Raw genomic sequence first — 18,505 nt, 5'->3', positions numbered from 1 at the left:
CTTTTTCTTGTTCTTTTTTTCTTGCTGGAAAATAAGTGGCATGCTTCTATTGCTGTGCTGTTCTCATCTTATAGTAACACAGGCAATTATTATTTTATAGCTTAGTAGAGAATAGTGCTTGCTTCCTGTTCATTATTTATTTCAGGTGGCAACATAGCCTTTGTTTTCTCTGAGGTTACAATTTTTGTACAGTCTGCATTTTATAAATATCTCTCCTTAATCAGACCTATGACTTCATTCAAATATTATATGGTTCATTTTATAATTTTATTATCCAAGTATCAGTGTTCACAGTGCATTACTATAGAGAAGACCGAAAACATGCTGCTAATTTGTTCACAATGGGTTTGCTGTATTCTGCGAAAAGTTTCCCAACCAATTGCTCTCTCTCTAAAAATTAGTTGGGGCATGAGGGAAAAGTGTGTGCTTCATGATCAGAAGAACAAACTCATTCTTGTTGTGCTTCATATTCTTGCTGTATATAAAGGGTCTGGAGGCTAAATTGTGTGATGAATGGTTGAGGGAGCTAGGTATGTCTAGCCCAGTGTTTCTCAACCTTGACAATTTTAAGGCATATGGACTTCAACTCCCAGAATTCCACAGCCAGCATTGCTGGCTGTGGAATTCTGGGAGTTGAAGTCCACATGCCTTAAAATTGTCAAGGTTGAGAAACACTGGGCTAGCCTATCAAAGAGAAGGATTGGAGGGAGGTGAACATGATAACTGTCTTCTAGTACTTGAGGGGCTGTCACAGAAAAGAGGGGATTGACTTATTCTTCAAAGCACCAGAGGACAGAACAGGAAGTAATGGGTGGAAGCTTGTTAAAGAGAGTTCCAATCTAGAAATAAGGAGGAATTTTCTGACAGCAAGAACAATTGATCAATGGAATAGCTTATCTCCAAAATTGTGGATGCTTCATCACCGGAGGTTTTCAAAACCAGACCGAACAAATATTTGACTGTGATGACATAAGGCATTAAGCAGGAAGACCTCTAAGGTCCCCTCCACCCTAGATTCTATGTTCTATTGATTAATTTTTCCTGCACTTCATCTTTGACCAAATGAATCAAGAAAGATGACAATGATCGATGCCATCCAACAATTATATGCACTCCTGCCCACTCTTGGGTTTTCCTCAGATCTTCTGCCATATCTCTTACGAAGGACCGAGTTCAAATGTTGAGAGTTCTTGTCTTAGCACCTTCTTTTCTGCAAATGAGATAAGGCAGTTGAAAGAAAATTGTTCCTTAGTATTCCACTATGCATTGCCTCAGCACTATTCTTTTAGCTGATGACGCAGATAATTCCCCAAAAATTAATAAGGGACTCATAGGAGCTCCCATTGTAGAAAATATGTGGTCAGTAAGAGTCAACACAACTACATAATCAGTGAGTTTCCAGCTCTGAATAAAGCTCACTGAAAAGGTCAGGATATCCTGTAAAGAAAATTCCAGAAAGGGAGAAAAAAAACAACCCAGGTGATTACAGCAAGCCCACCATCAGACAAACAAAATGTGGGCTAAAATTAATCACCTATAATATGGATTCTCTGACCTTGAAAAATCCTACAGCTTTCTTCACTTTAACCTTTTTCTATCCTACTTTGTAAAATTCTGAGAGTTAAAAAAAAAGGGATGACATTTATTTCTGTATAGCTTTTTACCAGGGGCTCTATGACTCACATCATATAAAATAACATATAGTAAAATTTCATGTTAAATAAAATCACAGCAGGCACAGACAGTTTAGGTAAATCAGTAATCAAAAGACAGTCCTCATACTAATAAAATAATGCCAACCTCTGTACGTATTGGAAAAGTAGCAGGAGAAATATTGGGAGGGGAAAAAAATTCTTTTTCTGCTTCTAGTTGACACGATTTCTACTTGTACTGGACACAATTAGCAATACTTTTATTTTGACAACCATGAAAATATAGGTGACTCCCATTTTCCAATATAAATAAACTAGAGTAGGGGTCCTTAACCCCCAGGCCACAGACCAGCACCAGTCTGTGGCTCACCAGAAAGCAGGATGTGCAAATGAATGAAAGCCCATCCGCACATGTGTGGGATCCAGGCAGCATGCAAAACCATGCTTTCCAGTCCATGGAAAAACAGTCCTCCATGGAACCAGTCCTTGGCGTCCAAAAGACTGGACTAAAGAGCAAATTGAGATATACCATAGGTTTAAGCTTATGCAACATTTAAATCTTAACTTAGAACAGTGTTAATAGATCTTTACTATCACTTGCTTTCAGGACCTTTTGGGTAGAAAATTTGCTTATAATTTTCCATAAAAATTGTCAGAGCATGCACAATCTTATTGTGCTGAAGTAACCCAGGAGTAAATACAGTAAACAGTGGTTTGTAATTAAATGTGGCTTATATTACACTATATCGGCAAATATACACTCGAAATAAAATACATACATGTGGTGAAAGAGCAAACTCCAACATACTGCAGTTACAGCAAACGACAAGAGAGAGAAAACTCCAGGAAAAAACTTTCCTTTTATACTCAGCCTCTTAAAGGCACAGAAACGGACTCTACTGATTCATTCCTAATACTGCATATTGAAAGATAAATTATTTATCTGACACAATTTTATGCTCAATAAGAGACTTCTCTAGGCAGTGATATAACTACCTCCATAGACAAGAGTGTGAAAAATAATATAAAAGCAGGTTAGTTAGAAGAGGGGCAATATATATAGCATTAAAGCACAACAAAATATAAACCTGTAATATCTAAATAGTTCTTAAAATGCTTAAGAAATTAATATGCTTTTATTTTAGAACTAAAAAAAGTGTAATGTAGGCATCAAGCAAATCTCTTTAGGAAGGATCATACCACTACTAAAAAAATACAATTTCTCTTAGTTGCCTCCTTGGGAACGTTAAGCACTTAGGTTTCTAATGAATAAATTTAAGATAAGACTTCCGGTAGCCAAGCCATTTAGGGATTTAGATTACTACCAGTACTTTGAATAGGGCCTGGAAACAGTAAATAAATATGACATAATATTATCAATTCCAATTAATTACTCTAGTTTGAATGATGTTTTAAGCTCGTTTTAAAGGCTGTGGTACATTTGATATGTTTTCTTTCAAGTCAGATATATCTCCTGGTGACTACCTCAACTAGTCTATGCAATTTTCTTCACAAGTTTTTTCGCCTCTTCCTAGGTCTGAGAGAGAATGACTGGCCCAAACTCACTCAGTTGGCTTCATGCCTAAAACAGCACTAGCACTTATGGTCTCCCAGTTTCTAGTCTGGTGCCTTAACCGCTACACCAAATGAGAAGTTACCGACATGTACCAGTAAATAATCACCATAAAGTAATCATGTTGAATCATTGCTGGTACAGGGAGGAGGAAGGACAAAAATGCTTTGTCCTACTCCATTTGGAAAATTATTTTCGAAGTTGTCAAAACATTATTCATGTCCTGATGGAACAGAACTGGAAAGATTTTGAGTGCTGCTTCACAAGGAACAAAGACATTATTTGGTGTTAACTGAATGAAAAATTGACCAAAAGATTACTTTTAAAAATGTACACGTTTTAATAATCCCATTAGTCAGCAATGTAAATACAGTTACAAGTATTAGAGCTACTTATTGTTTCAAATTTAATTTGGAAAAGATGCTTTAGAATGCATGGGAGCATGACTATCACATCTGTCTGTGATTCATTAAAATCACATCTGTTTCCAGGCTCACACAGCTGCAATAGGAAGCTTCCACTTTAATGCATGATGAATATTCTGCTGTAATGACCCACAAACAGGTTCCAAAGCACCTCTTCCATTTCAAATCCAAAGCATTACAGAACTGTATTAAGTACACTATTTGTTGGGAACCTGTCTCTGACAGCCAACAGCTATACAACTGACTCTAGCAAACAAACAACAATGCACATATTCACTTCCACATCAATATCCCTGCACACTGTGCAGAGTACATATTTTCTACATTGGTAAACCTGCCTATTTACAAACATAAACAACAACAGTATGTCCTAGCTGACTCCATGCATCTGTCATCTGATGTGATGTAGACAACAGTATGTAGTCTGTGGATCAGAAATCGTTGCTTGTGTAGAACAACACAACAATGCCTAAATTAAAGATGGGTTTTGGTTGTACATGGTCATACTTGTCCAGCAACATTGAAATTATCCTAATCATTAGGAGAGAATGCTATATGTAGGAATGGTGGTAACTTAATGCATGATTTCTTCCTCATATGAAAAAATATTATATGAAAGCTTGAATTAACTAAAGCCATGATGGGTAAAAAAAAGGTCTGTATTTATGAATGCCAACTGGTGACAGTCCCAGTATATGGAAAATTGTGAGTTGGAATATAAGAGTAGTGAATATGAAAACAGTAGACAATCATGTAAAACTAAGGAAAAGAAGAGGATATTATAGAACTAAATAAAAGCATCTAATATTGTAGAATTGATGAATGCATTCAGGGAAGTGATGGTGTAAGTATAATTATGAAAATGCTAAAATGTTATATCAGAAAATATGACTTGATAGCCATAGTTGTAAGTGTGTATGAAATTAGGAATCCACAGATCAGTGATGGTGATAGTCGTATGTCATGCTACAGAAAACGTTAATAATAATCAGGAATATGTCTGGGGGAAAATCCAATTATTTTGTTTGATTGTCAAATTCCATATACTAGATATATAGCAATAGCACTTAGATACTGCTCCACAGTGCTTTACGGCATTCTCTGAGCAGTTTACAGTGTCAGCAACAATTTGGGTCCTCATTTTACTGATCTCAGAAGGATAAAAGATGGTGTCAACCTTGAGCCAGTCAGGATTGAACTCCTGGCAGTGGGCAGTTAGTTTGCAATACTGCATTCTAACCACTGCACCACCATGGCTCTTTATAGTAGTTCAAAAGCATATGAATGAATGGTTTAGAATGATTGGATTTAACTGTATTTTCTTCTCTTGTTCTAACTTTATGCCTTAGTAGATGGAAGGGAAGAAAAACACAAATGGGGAAGGGGGGAGTGATAACAATCCCATCAAAATTCAAGCAAATCAATGAAATAAATATAATTTATAATTTATGTAGCTTGGGTTGAATCTTGGGTTTAGAATACTCACAGATTCTGAAGTTCTGACATCTGGGTTCCAGATCCAGGCTGAGATGAGTCAGCAGAGGGAAATGAAGTAGCTAAGGGAGCAATACTCAGCTTTTAACAGAATTACCTTGAAGATTTGACAGACACATCTGAGAAGAGGGACAGGGGAAAGACTGAGTAAAAAATACCCATGTAGCATGAATGATGAAAGAAAAAAGGAGGGAGGTTTGGAAAAAGTGGGTGAGAATGGCTGAAATCATAAAGGCAACTGAACTGGAGGATTTATGGGTATGCCAGTTTGAAGGGACTGAAGGCTCTACATTCCAGAGATTCCTATCAGTTAAGTGAATAGCTGACAGGGCAAAGGATGTAAAAAAAGGCCTGATTTATTGGCATCTTGCTGATGTCATTTTCCCCTGCTATGGTTAAAGGGAAGCGGGCTTATTTTACTCTTGTAGAATTGGTGACAAATACAAATTCCTGAAGAATTGGTTAAATAAAACTATTTCATAACGGACAAAGAATTATCATTCCTAACTATCACAGATAAGAAGAGAATTAACCAGACAGCTGCTTTTGTTTTTGACACCAAGAAGTCTTACTTTCAGGGGAATCTGAGGTTAGTAAAATAATAATAATAAGTAGAAACATGAGAAACGTTGTGCAAAGATCAGTAAGACAATGGAAAACACAGTTACTGGTCAATGGCGATAGACTGGGAGAAGTTAATATCAAGAGAGAATCTTTCAAGGAGACTTTCATTATGCTACTGTTTTCATTGCACTATTCCTCTGTCAACAATACTGAACAAGTCAGGCCATGGCTATGAAAGAACAAAAAACATCTGCCAACTATCTCACCTCCTTCACATGAATAATCTGAAGCCGTATGGAAAAACAGTCTGAAATAGAATCATTGATTAACACTGTCTGTATATACAGCCAAAATATTGCAATAGAGTTTGGATTAGACAAATGTGCCACCCTCACCATCAATAGGGGGAAAATAGTAAAAAGGAAGGAATCAAGATACCCTATGGAAATAATATCAAAAGTCTGGATAAAGACAATCACTACAAATACCTGGGCATCTGTAAGAGAGAAACTGGCAAAGCTGAGGGTGGGATGTGTGAAACAAGGAATCAGTTTAGAGTCTCTATGCAGTTACAAGAAGACAAAGTTCAACTTGATCTTGAAAGCTTTGAACCCTTATCTAGCTTTACCCAGGTGCAAACCGTAAATTACAAAGATTCCTGTGGATAAGCGTGATACAATAAATCGGCAAATTAAACTCTTCTTATTTGGACCTGGTTCTTTGAGTCTGATGGTATCTTTCAAGCTGACAACTACAAGCACACTGAAGTCAAAAAGAAGGTTAGAATTGAATATATCACAAGAGTGAAGATCTGAGTTAAAGTCCAAATTCAGTGGAGGAAATACCATCAAGGCAATTAAGACCTGGACAATTCCAGGTCATTAGATACACCACTGGAATAGTGGATTGGATTCAAGCAGAACTAAAAACTCTGGATAGGAAAACCAGTAAAATAATGGCACTAAATCATGTCCTTCATCTCATTGCTACCTAACAATGAAAATAGACGGATATGAAATGCTGCAAATACACCAGTCAGTTGAAGAAGAAAAAAGGGCATTGGAAGAATATCTGAAGGACAATGAAGAAGATGCACTGAAGCTACAGTAGTATACCATAAAAGCTTACTGATTACTAGAGAGACCAAACTGGCTTTAAAAAGACCAAATTAAGAATAAAAAAAAGATATGGCAAAGCAATGTATTATATGGCCAGTATGTAGGAAAAATACCAGGCAAAGCAGGTAGCAAGAAGACTTGACAATGGCTAAGAGTGAGAAAATTAAAGAAAGAAACAGAAGGGCTAAGTATGGCTACACATGACCAAATGCATATAAAACCAAAGTTAAGATAGCAACAAAAAGCAAATGCCACTCATGCAATGAAGGTGAAGAAACGGTGGACCATACAGTTAGTTGCTGTAAGACAGATTGACTATAAACAATGATTTGTCAAAGTACAATAGCAATAAATGTCTACTGGAATATCGGTAAGAAATATCATTTTTCTGCCAGCAAGAAATGGTGGGACCATAAACTAGAGAAAGTAACAGAAAATGAAAAGATAAATGTTCTTGACTTTAGAATTCAAACAAACAAATATCTGCCACATAACATCTCAGACTTAACCATTAGTAATAAGAAAGACAAAAAAAAATCTGGATAGTAGACATGGAAATATCAGGGATAGCAGACTAGACAAGAAAGAACTGGAGAAAATCATAAAATCAATTTGTAAACCTACAAATATAAGTAAAATGACTGTGGCAGAAGAAAGAAAGAAAGTGCTAATAGTAATAGAAGCCTTGGGTGAAATCCCAAAACAAATTGGAGCACCACTTGAACACCATCGGCACTGACAAAATCACCACTGGTCAATTGCAAAAGGCAGCTTTGAAACAGCTTACATTCTGCAACAATACCTTTAACATCATCAAAAAAACCATATCTATCTTTCCAGAACATTGGGAAGTACTTGACAGGCAGATAAAAATGCCAAATCCAAACATCTGGCTGTCTGTGTGACCATCCATAAAAATAATAATTATTGTATATACATAAAAAAACTCTGAAATAATTTGAGGGAAGAATACATTGATAAATGCATGGGATAACATAGGTTACAAATAAAGGTTACAAACTACATTTCTTTTAAGCATGTAGTTTAAAAAACAAACATCAAAAATCTCTTTTGAGCATATCTCTCAGTTAAGCGGAATAATAAGAACCGGAAGGATTTCTGGAACCCACGTAGAATGAGAGCAGTATGAATCTCCAAGGAGATGCTGTTGTACTAGATAATATTGTTTAACTGAGGGGAACTGGAATGCTCCCACTCACAGGGTGGTCAGAAACCACCAAAGAAATCTCACTGACAATTCTCTTTGTTTTGTTAGAGGTTGCCTTGAATTATAGTTCCCATCTAATAGATATGCAAATACAATTAATATTTCCTCATAATCAAAATGCATACATTATTAATGCGGACTTGTCCAACATAAAAGCAATAAGAAAAGAATAAACTGCATTTCTGATTGTAAATGAAGTATGTTCTTTATAGAGTAGTTCCTCTTAAACTATCTATCTAAAACCAGATCTGCCGATAACAATTTTTAGACAATTTTCTAGTTAGTGGCTAAAATTGATGTTTTCAATAATGATAAATTAAAATGTAATATTAGTCAGCAAGATACAGCACACATAAAAATCAACACTTGCCTCTTTTAAATTAGGTCAGATACACATGAACGAATGAGCAACAAAGGCAACAAAGACAAATCAGCTATGAACATTTTAGAAAAACAAGTAATAACTTTGCAAATGATTTAACAATGAATTTAGTCAAAGTAAGGTTGAATAGGGATAAATTACATTTCACACATTATTAATGGATTTCATTTCTGCAAAGAAAATCAATTAGTTGCAGCTGTTAAGCATATCTAATTATTCTATCTACTTTCCTTCTTGCCTATTACCTAACTACAAACATCTGTATACCACCCACTCCAGAGTCTCTGAACTGTTTACACCAGGGGTGTCAAACTCGCAACGTCATGTGACGTGACACGACGTATTGTGACATTGCTGGAGCTGGGTTGGGCGGAGTTTTGGCATGATACATCTGGCCCACGGGCCGGCAGTTTGACAACCTTGGCTTACACTATCTATTAAACCAATACATTAAAATCTCAACCTAATCACAAGGAAAAAATAATAATAAAGCAATCATGAATCAGCCCATCATCAAAACCTGATTAGAACAAGTGGGTCTTTACATAATTTGAAAGATAGCAAATTTGTCTCTCAGGGGAAAGAGGTACTTTATAGTATGGGTTTCACAACTAAGAAGTAGCACTTTTAGGCCACTAATCCTTAATCTTAAACAAATTGGGGACATTGTTTCTTTTTGAAACAATGCACAAGATAGTATCCATCTATTTGGGGAAAGATAGTTCTGAAGAAACATGAAAGTCAAACCAAGTAAGGCTTCATAGTTAGCCTTATTTCAGATTGGCCGTTGGCAACCAATGTATCCTGATGTTAAATCTTTACCTCCATTAGCAGCCAGGTAACTGCATTTTGGTTCAAGTTTCCATATTATCCTCAAATGTAGAAATATTTGACCTATGTACAGCTTATTATAGTAGTCTAATTATTTAATGAGGAGGGGCATATCATTATTGTGAGATTTCCTGTATATGTCAAAGGGGAGTGATTTACTTTTTGAGACCTAGCAAGAACAAACAAGATTTGAGAGAGCCATCTGCTTAGAAATTGGCTGTTGGAAAAGACTGCAGTTTTTAGAGAACAGAGGACAGCCTAAAAAAGAGTTATTTCCCTCTTGTCCTTCTCCTTCTTAGGAAAGAAATGAGATGTGTTAAAAATATTTTTAAAATAGCTGTATAGAACTGTATATGTATTGTTTGTTAAGCTAAGGATACTGTACATATTAAATATCACTGCAAAAAGAAAAGAACTGTGTTTATGTGTTTGGAATGTTTTCAGGAAGCCTTGTAGAAATAAAGAGATAAATTTAATAAATCTGTTGCATATAGACATTTGGAGAAAATCATTCTTACTGGAAATAGGCCATCATATTATGTATATATAAATAAGGTCAAACTGAATATTTTCTTTTTTATTTTAACATAAATATTGCTCATTTATGAACATATTTAGCTCAACAAAAATATATTTGGGGGTGGAATGAAGGATGTTTATTAGCTGAAATTGTTTGCACATATTTATATCAAATATTTGAATGCAGTTTGTTTGTTTTCAGAGTGAGCATTGTATAGTTAATCCGAAACTGGTTAACTATATAATGCTCACTTCTGTACCTCTTAATCTGTCTATGGTTGACATTATGATTAATTTCTCTGCCCAGCATTTGTAAACAGTAATGTGAGGCCTGTTGCAAGGACAAATTGATAAGAAATTCTAAAGCATTGTAAGGTAAATTGTATCTTGTAAAATTTTTAATATTTTTTGCCTGATCATAGAAGCAATAGAATCTATTCAAGCACAACAATAAAGCAAGATTCTCTCAGAATAAGTGTCTTAGTAACAAGGAAGTTAAAGGTTGTCACTCCATTTTTTTAAAACAAGTACAGCTAACAGATTACTTATTTTTTATTTCTCTCTATAGGATGGAAAAGTCAGAATCAACACAAGAAAACTACTATTGTATGTAAAGGTAGAATCATTGATTTTAATGATTTAATAAAAATAATCTTTTATTTATTCCTTTCTTGGAATGAGAAAAGATGGCCTTATGACATGTATTGGATTAAATCAACAACTTTATTGCTTAGATCAGGCATGTCAAACTGCCGGCCCGTGGGCCAGATGCGTCACGCTGAAACCGCGCCCAGGCAATGGGGAAATAGTTGTGATACATCGCGCGACATCACCAGTTTGACATGCCTGGCTTAGATCATCTAATCTATGAATAATTCTTTCTAGGCTGCTAGTTCTTTCTAACCTTCTTCCAGAACTCATAATAAAATCTCCATGCCATGGAGATGAACAGAGGAAACAATTTCTAAAGCCACAGTAATTGATATAATTTGGGACTATCCTACTTAAAAAAAAAAAAAACCTTAGATCCAGCCAAGATGCTTGAAGGGCTCTGCTATTTATACTGAGAATATGAACTTGGTTGATAAGACCATCTGACATTGACAATTTTGCTCAATACCATTTATCTAGCACACTACAGGAATTAAAATTTAATTCCTTGCAGAATGTTTTCAACTTATATGGACAAATAATGCATCATATTTTGGATATATAGTGGTTTTACTGCTGAAGCTCTTTGTAATTGACACTGAATTATTTACTTGTAATTTTAATGATCTTGGTTATCCAGTAATACAATGTTAATTAGGAAAGCTAATTCTAACAGCCATCAGACTGGTTTATTTTTGGCATCATGTTACATAGTTAATTTATATAAACATTTAATTGAGTTCCTTATTAAAATTCAAGAGAGGGCATAAACCATTGTGAAGATAATTATAGTTAAGAAAAAGCTGTTTTCACATATGTTCTGGCTCTATTTGTGGTTTTTGCCTCAGGAACCTGTTTATATAGAATATAAAATTGTTTTAGTGATGGTAATATTATGACTTGACTAGAAGATAGTTCTTGGTCTCCAAGCTAGATCTTCCTTGAAGAAACCAAGCAAGTACTTAGAATAGTGCACACTTCCAACACAGTAAATATAAATGCAAATATCTTATGCTAATACTTATATTTTACTGATTTTCTTCCATTAATATGAGAATTTGCATTTAACACAGAAACTAATTCTAATTACAGCTGCATTCATCAAAACAGAGATCTTAAGAAATAATTCTTTTGCTATTAACATATATAGCTGAAATCAACTAACAGATTATTTTGCATAAACATTGCGTAGCTTTTATCTTTGCAAAGAAAGAAAAAGAAACGTCTTAATACTTTGCCCATCTGCTTACTCTCTCCTTGTCATTTAACCTGAGCTTCCTAAAATAACATCAGGGGCACCTTTAAAGCATCAACATTTCTCAGTCTTAATATTCAATCCAGCTTCTGGCCTACATTTCTCCATGCTTTCTCTCTCTTTACAGAAGGTAGATTTGAACAATTCTACCAAATTGTAATTTACAAAGACTGTCACTGAACAGCTACAGCATTGCTTTCTTTTCCCTTTAAAGTGAGCATAGGGACAACTTTGAAACTTCCCTTATAGCAACTGACTGACTTGTTTCAAAGTTTGCCAGAAAAATCAAGACAAAAAGCCCAAGCCCAAAAATAGAACAAGGAGTAGTAATGTCTAGATATGGATTTCTACATTTCTCTCACAGCCATTGAAAAGAGCAAGGGTTTTTTTTTGTTTAGAAGAGGATACAGTTAACACAATGATGCTCTGAAAAAAAAATTAAGGGTTTCAGTGGAAAAAAGGAATAGTTACATAGATATGGAAAAAAATCAGGCAGACAGACAGATTGATGATTTTACAAAGAGATGCTTAAAAAGAGTGTCATAGTAGCATATCGCTGGTAGTAATGATAATTTAGTACAGGGGTCCCCAATTGACAGTCCATGGATTGGCACTGGTCCGTGGCATGCCAGCAACTGGTCCATGCAAACAAGTAAAGCCCCATCCAAGGGGTAAGGCAGCACACAAAACCACATCCCCTCCAGTCAGTGAAAAAAACCTTTCTCCCATGGAACCGGTCTGCTGGTTTAGTACTTAATCTCAAAGCAACATGATAATCAAAAAGTGAAAGCAAGGTGCCATTTGAGCGTATCTGGAACATATTTTTGTAATTTATGAATAAATAAAGGTGATCTCTATACATCTAAAAGGAGGAATTAGTTTTTCAGGGTCACAATATCTAGTTTCCAGGGCTTTTCCAGTACTGCAAATGAAGAGATAAATGATACAACAGTCATGGTAGGAATGTCACGATTATTTCTCACGCTTTTTGTTGCAAAAGTAGAGGACTACAGTGAGACATTGTAAGTTTTGGAAAATGAAATTATTGACCCACTCTCTATTGCAAGTCCAACAAAAAAAATTCCTCCTTTCCCTTTATTTGCATCTCAAGGAAAAAGTCATTTGTGCTACAAAAAACTTTCTTAAATTGCAGACTTTAAAGATTTATTTTTTTCTACACAAAATGCCATAGGAAGAAAGAATTAAACCTTTCCAGTCTCAAAACTACTTATGCATCAGAAAAGCCACTGTATGCTATAATAACATTCACAAAATTGATCGATTTGCGCTGGCAAAATATGTTGGCTGTGTGCCTAAGAGGGGTGACGAATGATTGTATTGTAGTCCCTCTTCAATGTATATGTATATATCAGTTTATATGTATATATCAACTCAATTGTACAAACTCTGACAAAAACTTTCATCTCCATTTTTGGGTGGATAAACTGTTCCAATTCCACTCAATATCAATCAATCTTGATTGTGAACATGACAAAAGCTTCTTTTTGCAAAGTATTGATTAAAATAAAACAAATGCCAAGAGGTTTACCTGCTATATTAACTGAAATAGAACAAGTATTCATCTATATGAAATTTGAGTCCTCTTTTCAGGATGGACTGGAGTATTTCCATGAAGTGAAAAAACTGGACTGCAAATGTCAAGTGTTCCATCATTTGTGTTCAAATGAGATTGACTATGATTTGTTTCCCTGCAAAGACCAGGCCATTTGGTTTCTTTATGGGATACAAATCTAAACACTCACTGGAAATTGGTTGTACTGAGAAACTATATGATCAAAGTTTCTCAGTTTTAAATATGTCTGAAATGCATCTCTTTGCCTTAATATGGTGGTAATTTCTCTAGATTATTTTCTCAGTCTATTTCTGACTAGCTAAAAATATGATGTAGGTGTTCTATTACTTGAGTTTCTTCCATAATATTATTCTTTATTTGGTGTCAATGATGATAATAGTTTATTAGACAATACATAGTAGAGCTTAAAAGTCTGCAAACCGTTTTGAATTTTCAATATTTATGCATAAGTATAACTTACAACATGATCCATTTTCACAAAACTGGATAAAGGGAATCCAATTAAACAAATTTGTAAAAAACATTATACTTATCATTCATTTATTAAGGAAAATAATCCAAAATTATGTATTTCATGATACTTTTGCCCTTGACACAGATCCTGTGAAAATGTATCACTTTACTATCCCAAAGGTCCTTTTTCAAAAGGCAACTGGACTTTTCTTTGTTTTTGCCTGAAGATGTTTTGCTTCTCATCCAGGAAGCTGAAGAAGCTTCTTGGATGTGAAGCAAAATGTCTTCAAGCAGAAACAAAAAAAGGCCAGTTGCCTTTTGAAAAAGCACCTTTGAGATGAACATGACCTGGATGACTGACACTCTCCATATTACTTTACTACTTATTTTGGAGGGATAGGTAGGTTCTGCTGCTTTATTTTATTTTTCATGAATCTCCAGGAATCCTGAATATTATTGGAATCACCTTTTTAGCTGATCTCTGTCCTGATATTACCTGTAGAATTGCTAAATTTGTGCCTCTGTATAAATCACCATCTTAATAAATTCAATAAATTCCAACTTTATATATTCAAATCATTACTTTGATCCATAGGTACAAATTATGAAATACTTCATGGTATAATTTAATTGGAATATTATTGCCTTCCTTGAATATATTTTAGGGCAAAATGTAACATTATTTCACTTACTCCTGTCTTTTCATCGAAGATTTTGATTCCTCCAAAGGAGATGGTTAGAAATATTTTCTGTTTATGTTCGCCTTTTGAACGAGATGCAGCAACAATTCCCTGTTGGAAGAAAATAAGCATTTCACAATCAAAATAATTTCATTTTTTTCTTCTGAGCTTTCTCATATTAAGAAATGTCAGCTTCCCATTGCCCTCAAGTTAGAAATTTGGGAGAATTTATTTTATTTATCTGAATAAAATTGTACTTCTATGTAATATGCATATTTATTATGCACACTGAACACTGATTTCAATGTATACGTTTGTTTCAAAATCTTCCAGTCTATGGAAGTGGAATGAAGCTGCAAAAAGAGCTGAGTGAATGCATACCATATGAATCCAGGATGTTCTGATTATTTTGACATATCAAAATTATGTAATTAATGGTCTAAGTTAGGAAGCTATAATTAATTTCTATTGCTTCTTTTTTTGTAATAAATATTATCCCACTATTCACTAAATTAGGGGATAACACTGCTTCTGAGCAGATTATCCTATCTACTCATAGAGGAAATCCTTTACACACTTATACAAATCTGTGAAATGTGAAAATAGTTGTTTGACATTTTCTGACAACAGCAAAAATGCTGTTAAAAGAAAGGAAGACTGGGGACATATTTGCTGAAACACAGATATTTCCAAAGATTAGTCATTACTTGATAGAGTTGTTTAACACATTTTGTAATGCTTAATAAGCTTCTCAACTTCACCCTTTCTTTTGCTAATCTTTTGTCCTCCCCTAATCTTTATCCACTTCTTTCTTTCCATATCTTTTTCCTTCTCTTACAATAGTTGTCCCTCCAACATACACTATACTCTCTCTCTCTTCATCCACCCTCCATTTATCCATCCAGCCATCCAGCTATCCGTCCGTGGTTTTTGGTCCTCTATATTGAAGGAAATAACAACAATAATCATAATATCCTATTTTATGCATCTCAAAGTGCCTACATAAATGCTACCACTTCTTTTTCCCACAAAAACAATCATGTAAAGTAAACTAGGCTGAGAAAGAGTGACTGGCCCAATGTCACCCAGCTTTCATGCCTAAGAGATGATGAGAATACATGATAAACCTTTTCTATACAGCTCCTTAATCTCTATAACATACCTAATTAGTTCTATGGAACATATCTGTATTTATTCTTTGTGCCATGTGGCCCGCGAAGCCATTCTGGAAACAGGGAGGGAACGGCCCCCGCTGCTGGGAGCCAATATATAATTTTGTGGTGGCCATCTTGGCACTTGCCCCAGTCCACCCCCTTCTGCCAGAGACCCTCAGATCTGTCCCACTCATGCCCAGGCCCCCACAGGCACCCTTGACGCGAATGATGTAGAACTGCCCACGCCCACCCAGTAGGCCACACCCACTCCATCCACACCCACCCAGTAGGCTGCACCGACTCTGGCCACACCCTCCCAGCCCCCCAAGGGCAACCACAATGCTGATGCGGCCCTCAGTGAAATTGAGTTTGACACCCTTGGTATATGTAAACAACCATGAATTTTACTATTATTTCAATTAATCTTAAACCATAATTAATTATTTATTGAATTCAGCATTATTGTTCTTTTTGTGCCAATTCTTCTCTTTTTGGATTACAAGTTTTAGCAAACAAGGCTGCTGAAATCATTTAAAGTATTGGAATAGGCGGGAAACATATTACTTCAAATCTACAGTGCAAGCAATTTTTTCCAGGCTCATAAGGCTGCTGCATGTGTGTATGTATTGCTATCTTTCTCCCTTACAAACAGACAGGTAAGTCTGGAAAAGGCATTCTTGTTTTCAAAGAGCAGTGTTCCGTGCATGCTTTTCTGTTCTGTTGAGCATGATTATTAAGTATTTCCTGAGCCCTAATATATATTACTGTATATACAGAGACATGTTTGTTTGTGTAGTTGATTTCGTAACAGTGAGTCTATATAATAATCTTCAGGTTGATTTTGACTGAAGTTGGCCAGTCTAGGTTGACTAGGTTTGGAACTGGCAAATACATAGTATTTTTATCAATGTGAGTAACATTCCTTTTGGGATAGGGGATGTATTTACCAAAAGGGAAAAATTGATGGGCTCCAAACCAAGAAAGTTACAATGAGATTCTTCTAAGCAGTTTCTTTTATTGTTTCTCACTTACAGACAGAAGTCTTGCCAAACTAAAGCAGATTCCTTACACCATAAAACATACACTCTGGAAACTATTAAGGGAGAAGCTATCTTGACCTTTTTTCTCCCATACAGTGCTGTCTCTTTCTACTCTTAAATGCACTCCCTCCATCCTGGGAACCAGACAACATCCATTCCATTCCATCCCATGCCACCCCATATAGCAATATGTAATGAATTATGACTCACAACCAGAAGTCTCCAGAAGTCAAATCTAAGGATAGTGATGTAATGAATAATTAGGATTAGAAGGCAAAGAAGAAGAAAGGAGAAAAAACTGAAGTCAATACTGAAAAAAGACATGCCAGTGACCAGATTGATCATGCCTATAAAACACTTGAATGCAATAGGAATCCCTTTATACGCTATTCTTTCTCATAAAGTTCTCATATCTAACATAGATGGATAGAATCAATCTTTATAACCATTCATTATATATTACTAAAACTTCTGTTGTTTAACTGGGCAAAATAGTGTATCATAGGGCAACAATATTTAAACCAATGTACCTCAACTGGGATAACTTAAAGAACGTGTCCAAAATCTTGGACCCACAATTCCTGAGAGAATGAAATTTGGGGACGTGGTGGCTGTTTCAATCCTACTGCCTGTTGCTGGGTTCAGAAGTTCTTGTCACAGAAGATCTTGATGAAAGGAAGCAACAAAGGGAGGGAGGGAGGAAGATTTTTAATTCCCACTGCCACCTTCCCACAAGGGAGGAAGGAAAGATTTGTAATCTCTCTGCCAGAGGCCCAAAAGGAAACTCAGTGGGGAAGCTGGCAGGAAGTCAGAGGTTGCTCCAGCTCCCATTGCCTTTTTGCCTTCCTGTGGTCATTCTGTTTCTCTGTTTGAGTTCGGAAATATCTCTTGAAATGATGATGCAATGTGGCACTGGTTGTCTAGTTTACTATACAGGTCATGATCCTGACAATTTGTTGATGGACTGGGCAATAATTCTTAACCAAATGTTTGTGGCTTATGATGCTTGACAAATGGGCTCTAAAAATCAGTGTTTCTCAACCTTGACAATTTTAAGGCAAGTGGACTTCAACTCCCAGAATTGCACAGCCAGCAATGCTGGCTGTGGAATTCTGGAAGTTGAAGTCCACATGCCTTAAAATTGTCAAGGTTGAGAAACACTGCGAACTGAACCTAACACAAGCTTATGGTAGAATAGCTATAGGAAAGAATGATAAATAGAAAGTAAATATGGAAAGTAGACAAATCTAAGTGGATAGCAAAATTGAAGTAGAAAAGTAAATAGCTATGAAATCTGACAGAAGGAGTAGAATAGGCACGAATAAGGACAGGCTTGAAAAGGGCAAGACAATTGTAGGTTTCTACTATAAAATATGGGAATATATAGTGAACTGTTAGCATATTTTTCTTCCAATTGGGCTCTTATTATTTATGTTTTTCAAATTAGATTCAATACTTCAAGTCTTTGTATGGGTATTTCTTATTACATTGGTACCATGGAAACAGATTCTTGGAGTAATTTTTCTTTGCAGTAATTCTTTGTAATATGAATATGAAAAGCACAGGGTCCATATTTGGTGTGCTTTATTATAATTCATCAACATTTCATTTTATCCACTGAGATAAGCAACTTTGTCAGGCTACGGTGCATGTGCTTTCCAATTATTAATCTCAGCCCTTCATTTAAAGTAAGCTCTTTAATTGCCTAGTATATTACTGCTTACTCACTGACTTAGCTCCGTATGTATCTCTGGGAGAGCCAGTCATTCATAAGTTACCTTAAGCAACAACAAAATGTATATTCCTTACAGCATATTCTCCTCATCCTTTTTAAAAAATCTTTGGAACAGAATGGCCCACTAAATCTATTACATTTATATGATTTATAACAT

General features: G+C 35.4%; 1 protein-coding gene across 17 annotated transcripts in view; it reads right to left on the bottom strand.

The window, feature by feature from the left end:
• Positions 1-18,505, bottom strand: part of DAB1 (DAB adaptor protein 1) — a 298,012-nt gene that overhangs the window by 85,117 nt on the left and 194,390 nt on the right. For all 17 annotated transcript variants that reach the window (XR_005553761.1, XM_039319766.1, XM_039319761.1 and 14 more), the window contains one exon: positions 14,432-14,530. Coding sequence is in view for 16 of the 17 variants with exons in the window: in XM_039319766.1 (XP_039175700.1) it covers positions 14,432-14,530 (99 nt within the window). In the remaining variant the exon portion in view is untranslated. The remainder of the gene's footprint in view (positions 1-14,431; positions 14,531-18,505) is intronic.

This window comes from Crotalus tigris, unplaced genomic scaffold (assembly GCF_016545835.1).
Source record: "Crotalus tigris isolate CLP2741 ecotype Arizona unplaced genomic scaffold, ASM1654583v1 scf7180000023617.9722795, whole genome shotgun sequence".
NCBI lineage: Eukaryota > Metazoa > Chordata > Lepidosauria > Squamata > Viperidae > Crotalus > Crotalus tigris.
The sequence above is the reverse complement of the archived record's forward strand: the minus strand, read 5'-3'. Positions and strand labels throughout refer to the sequence as shown.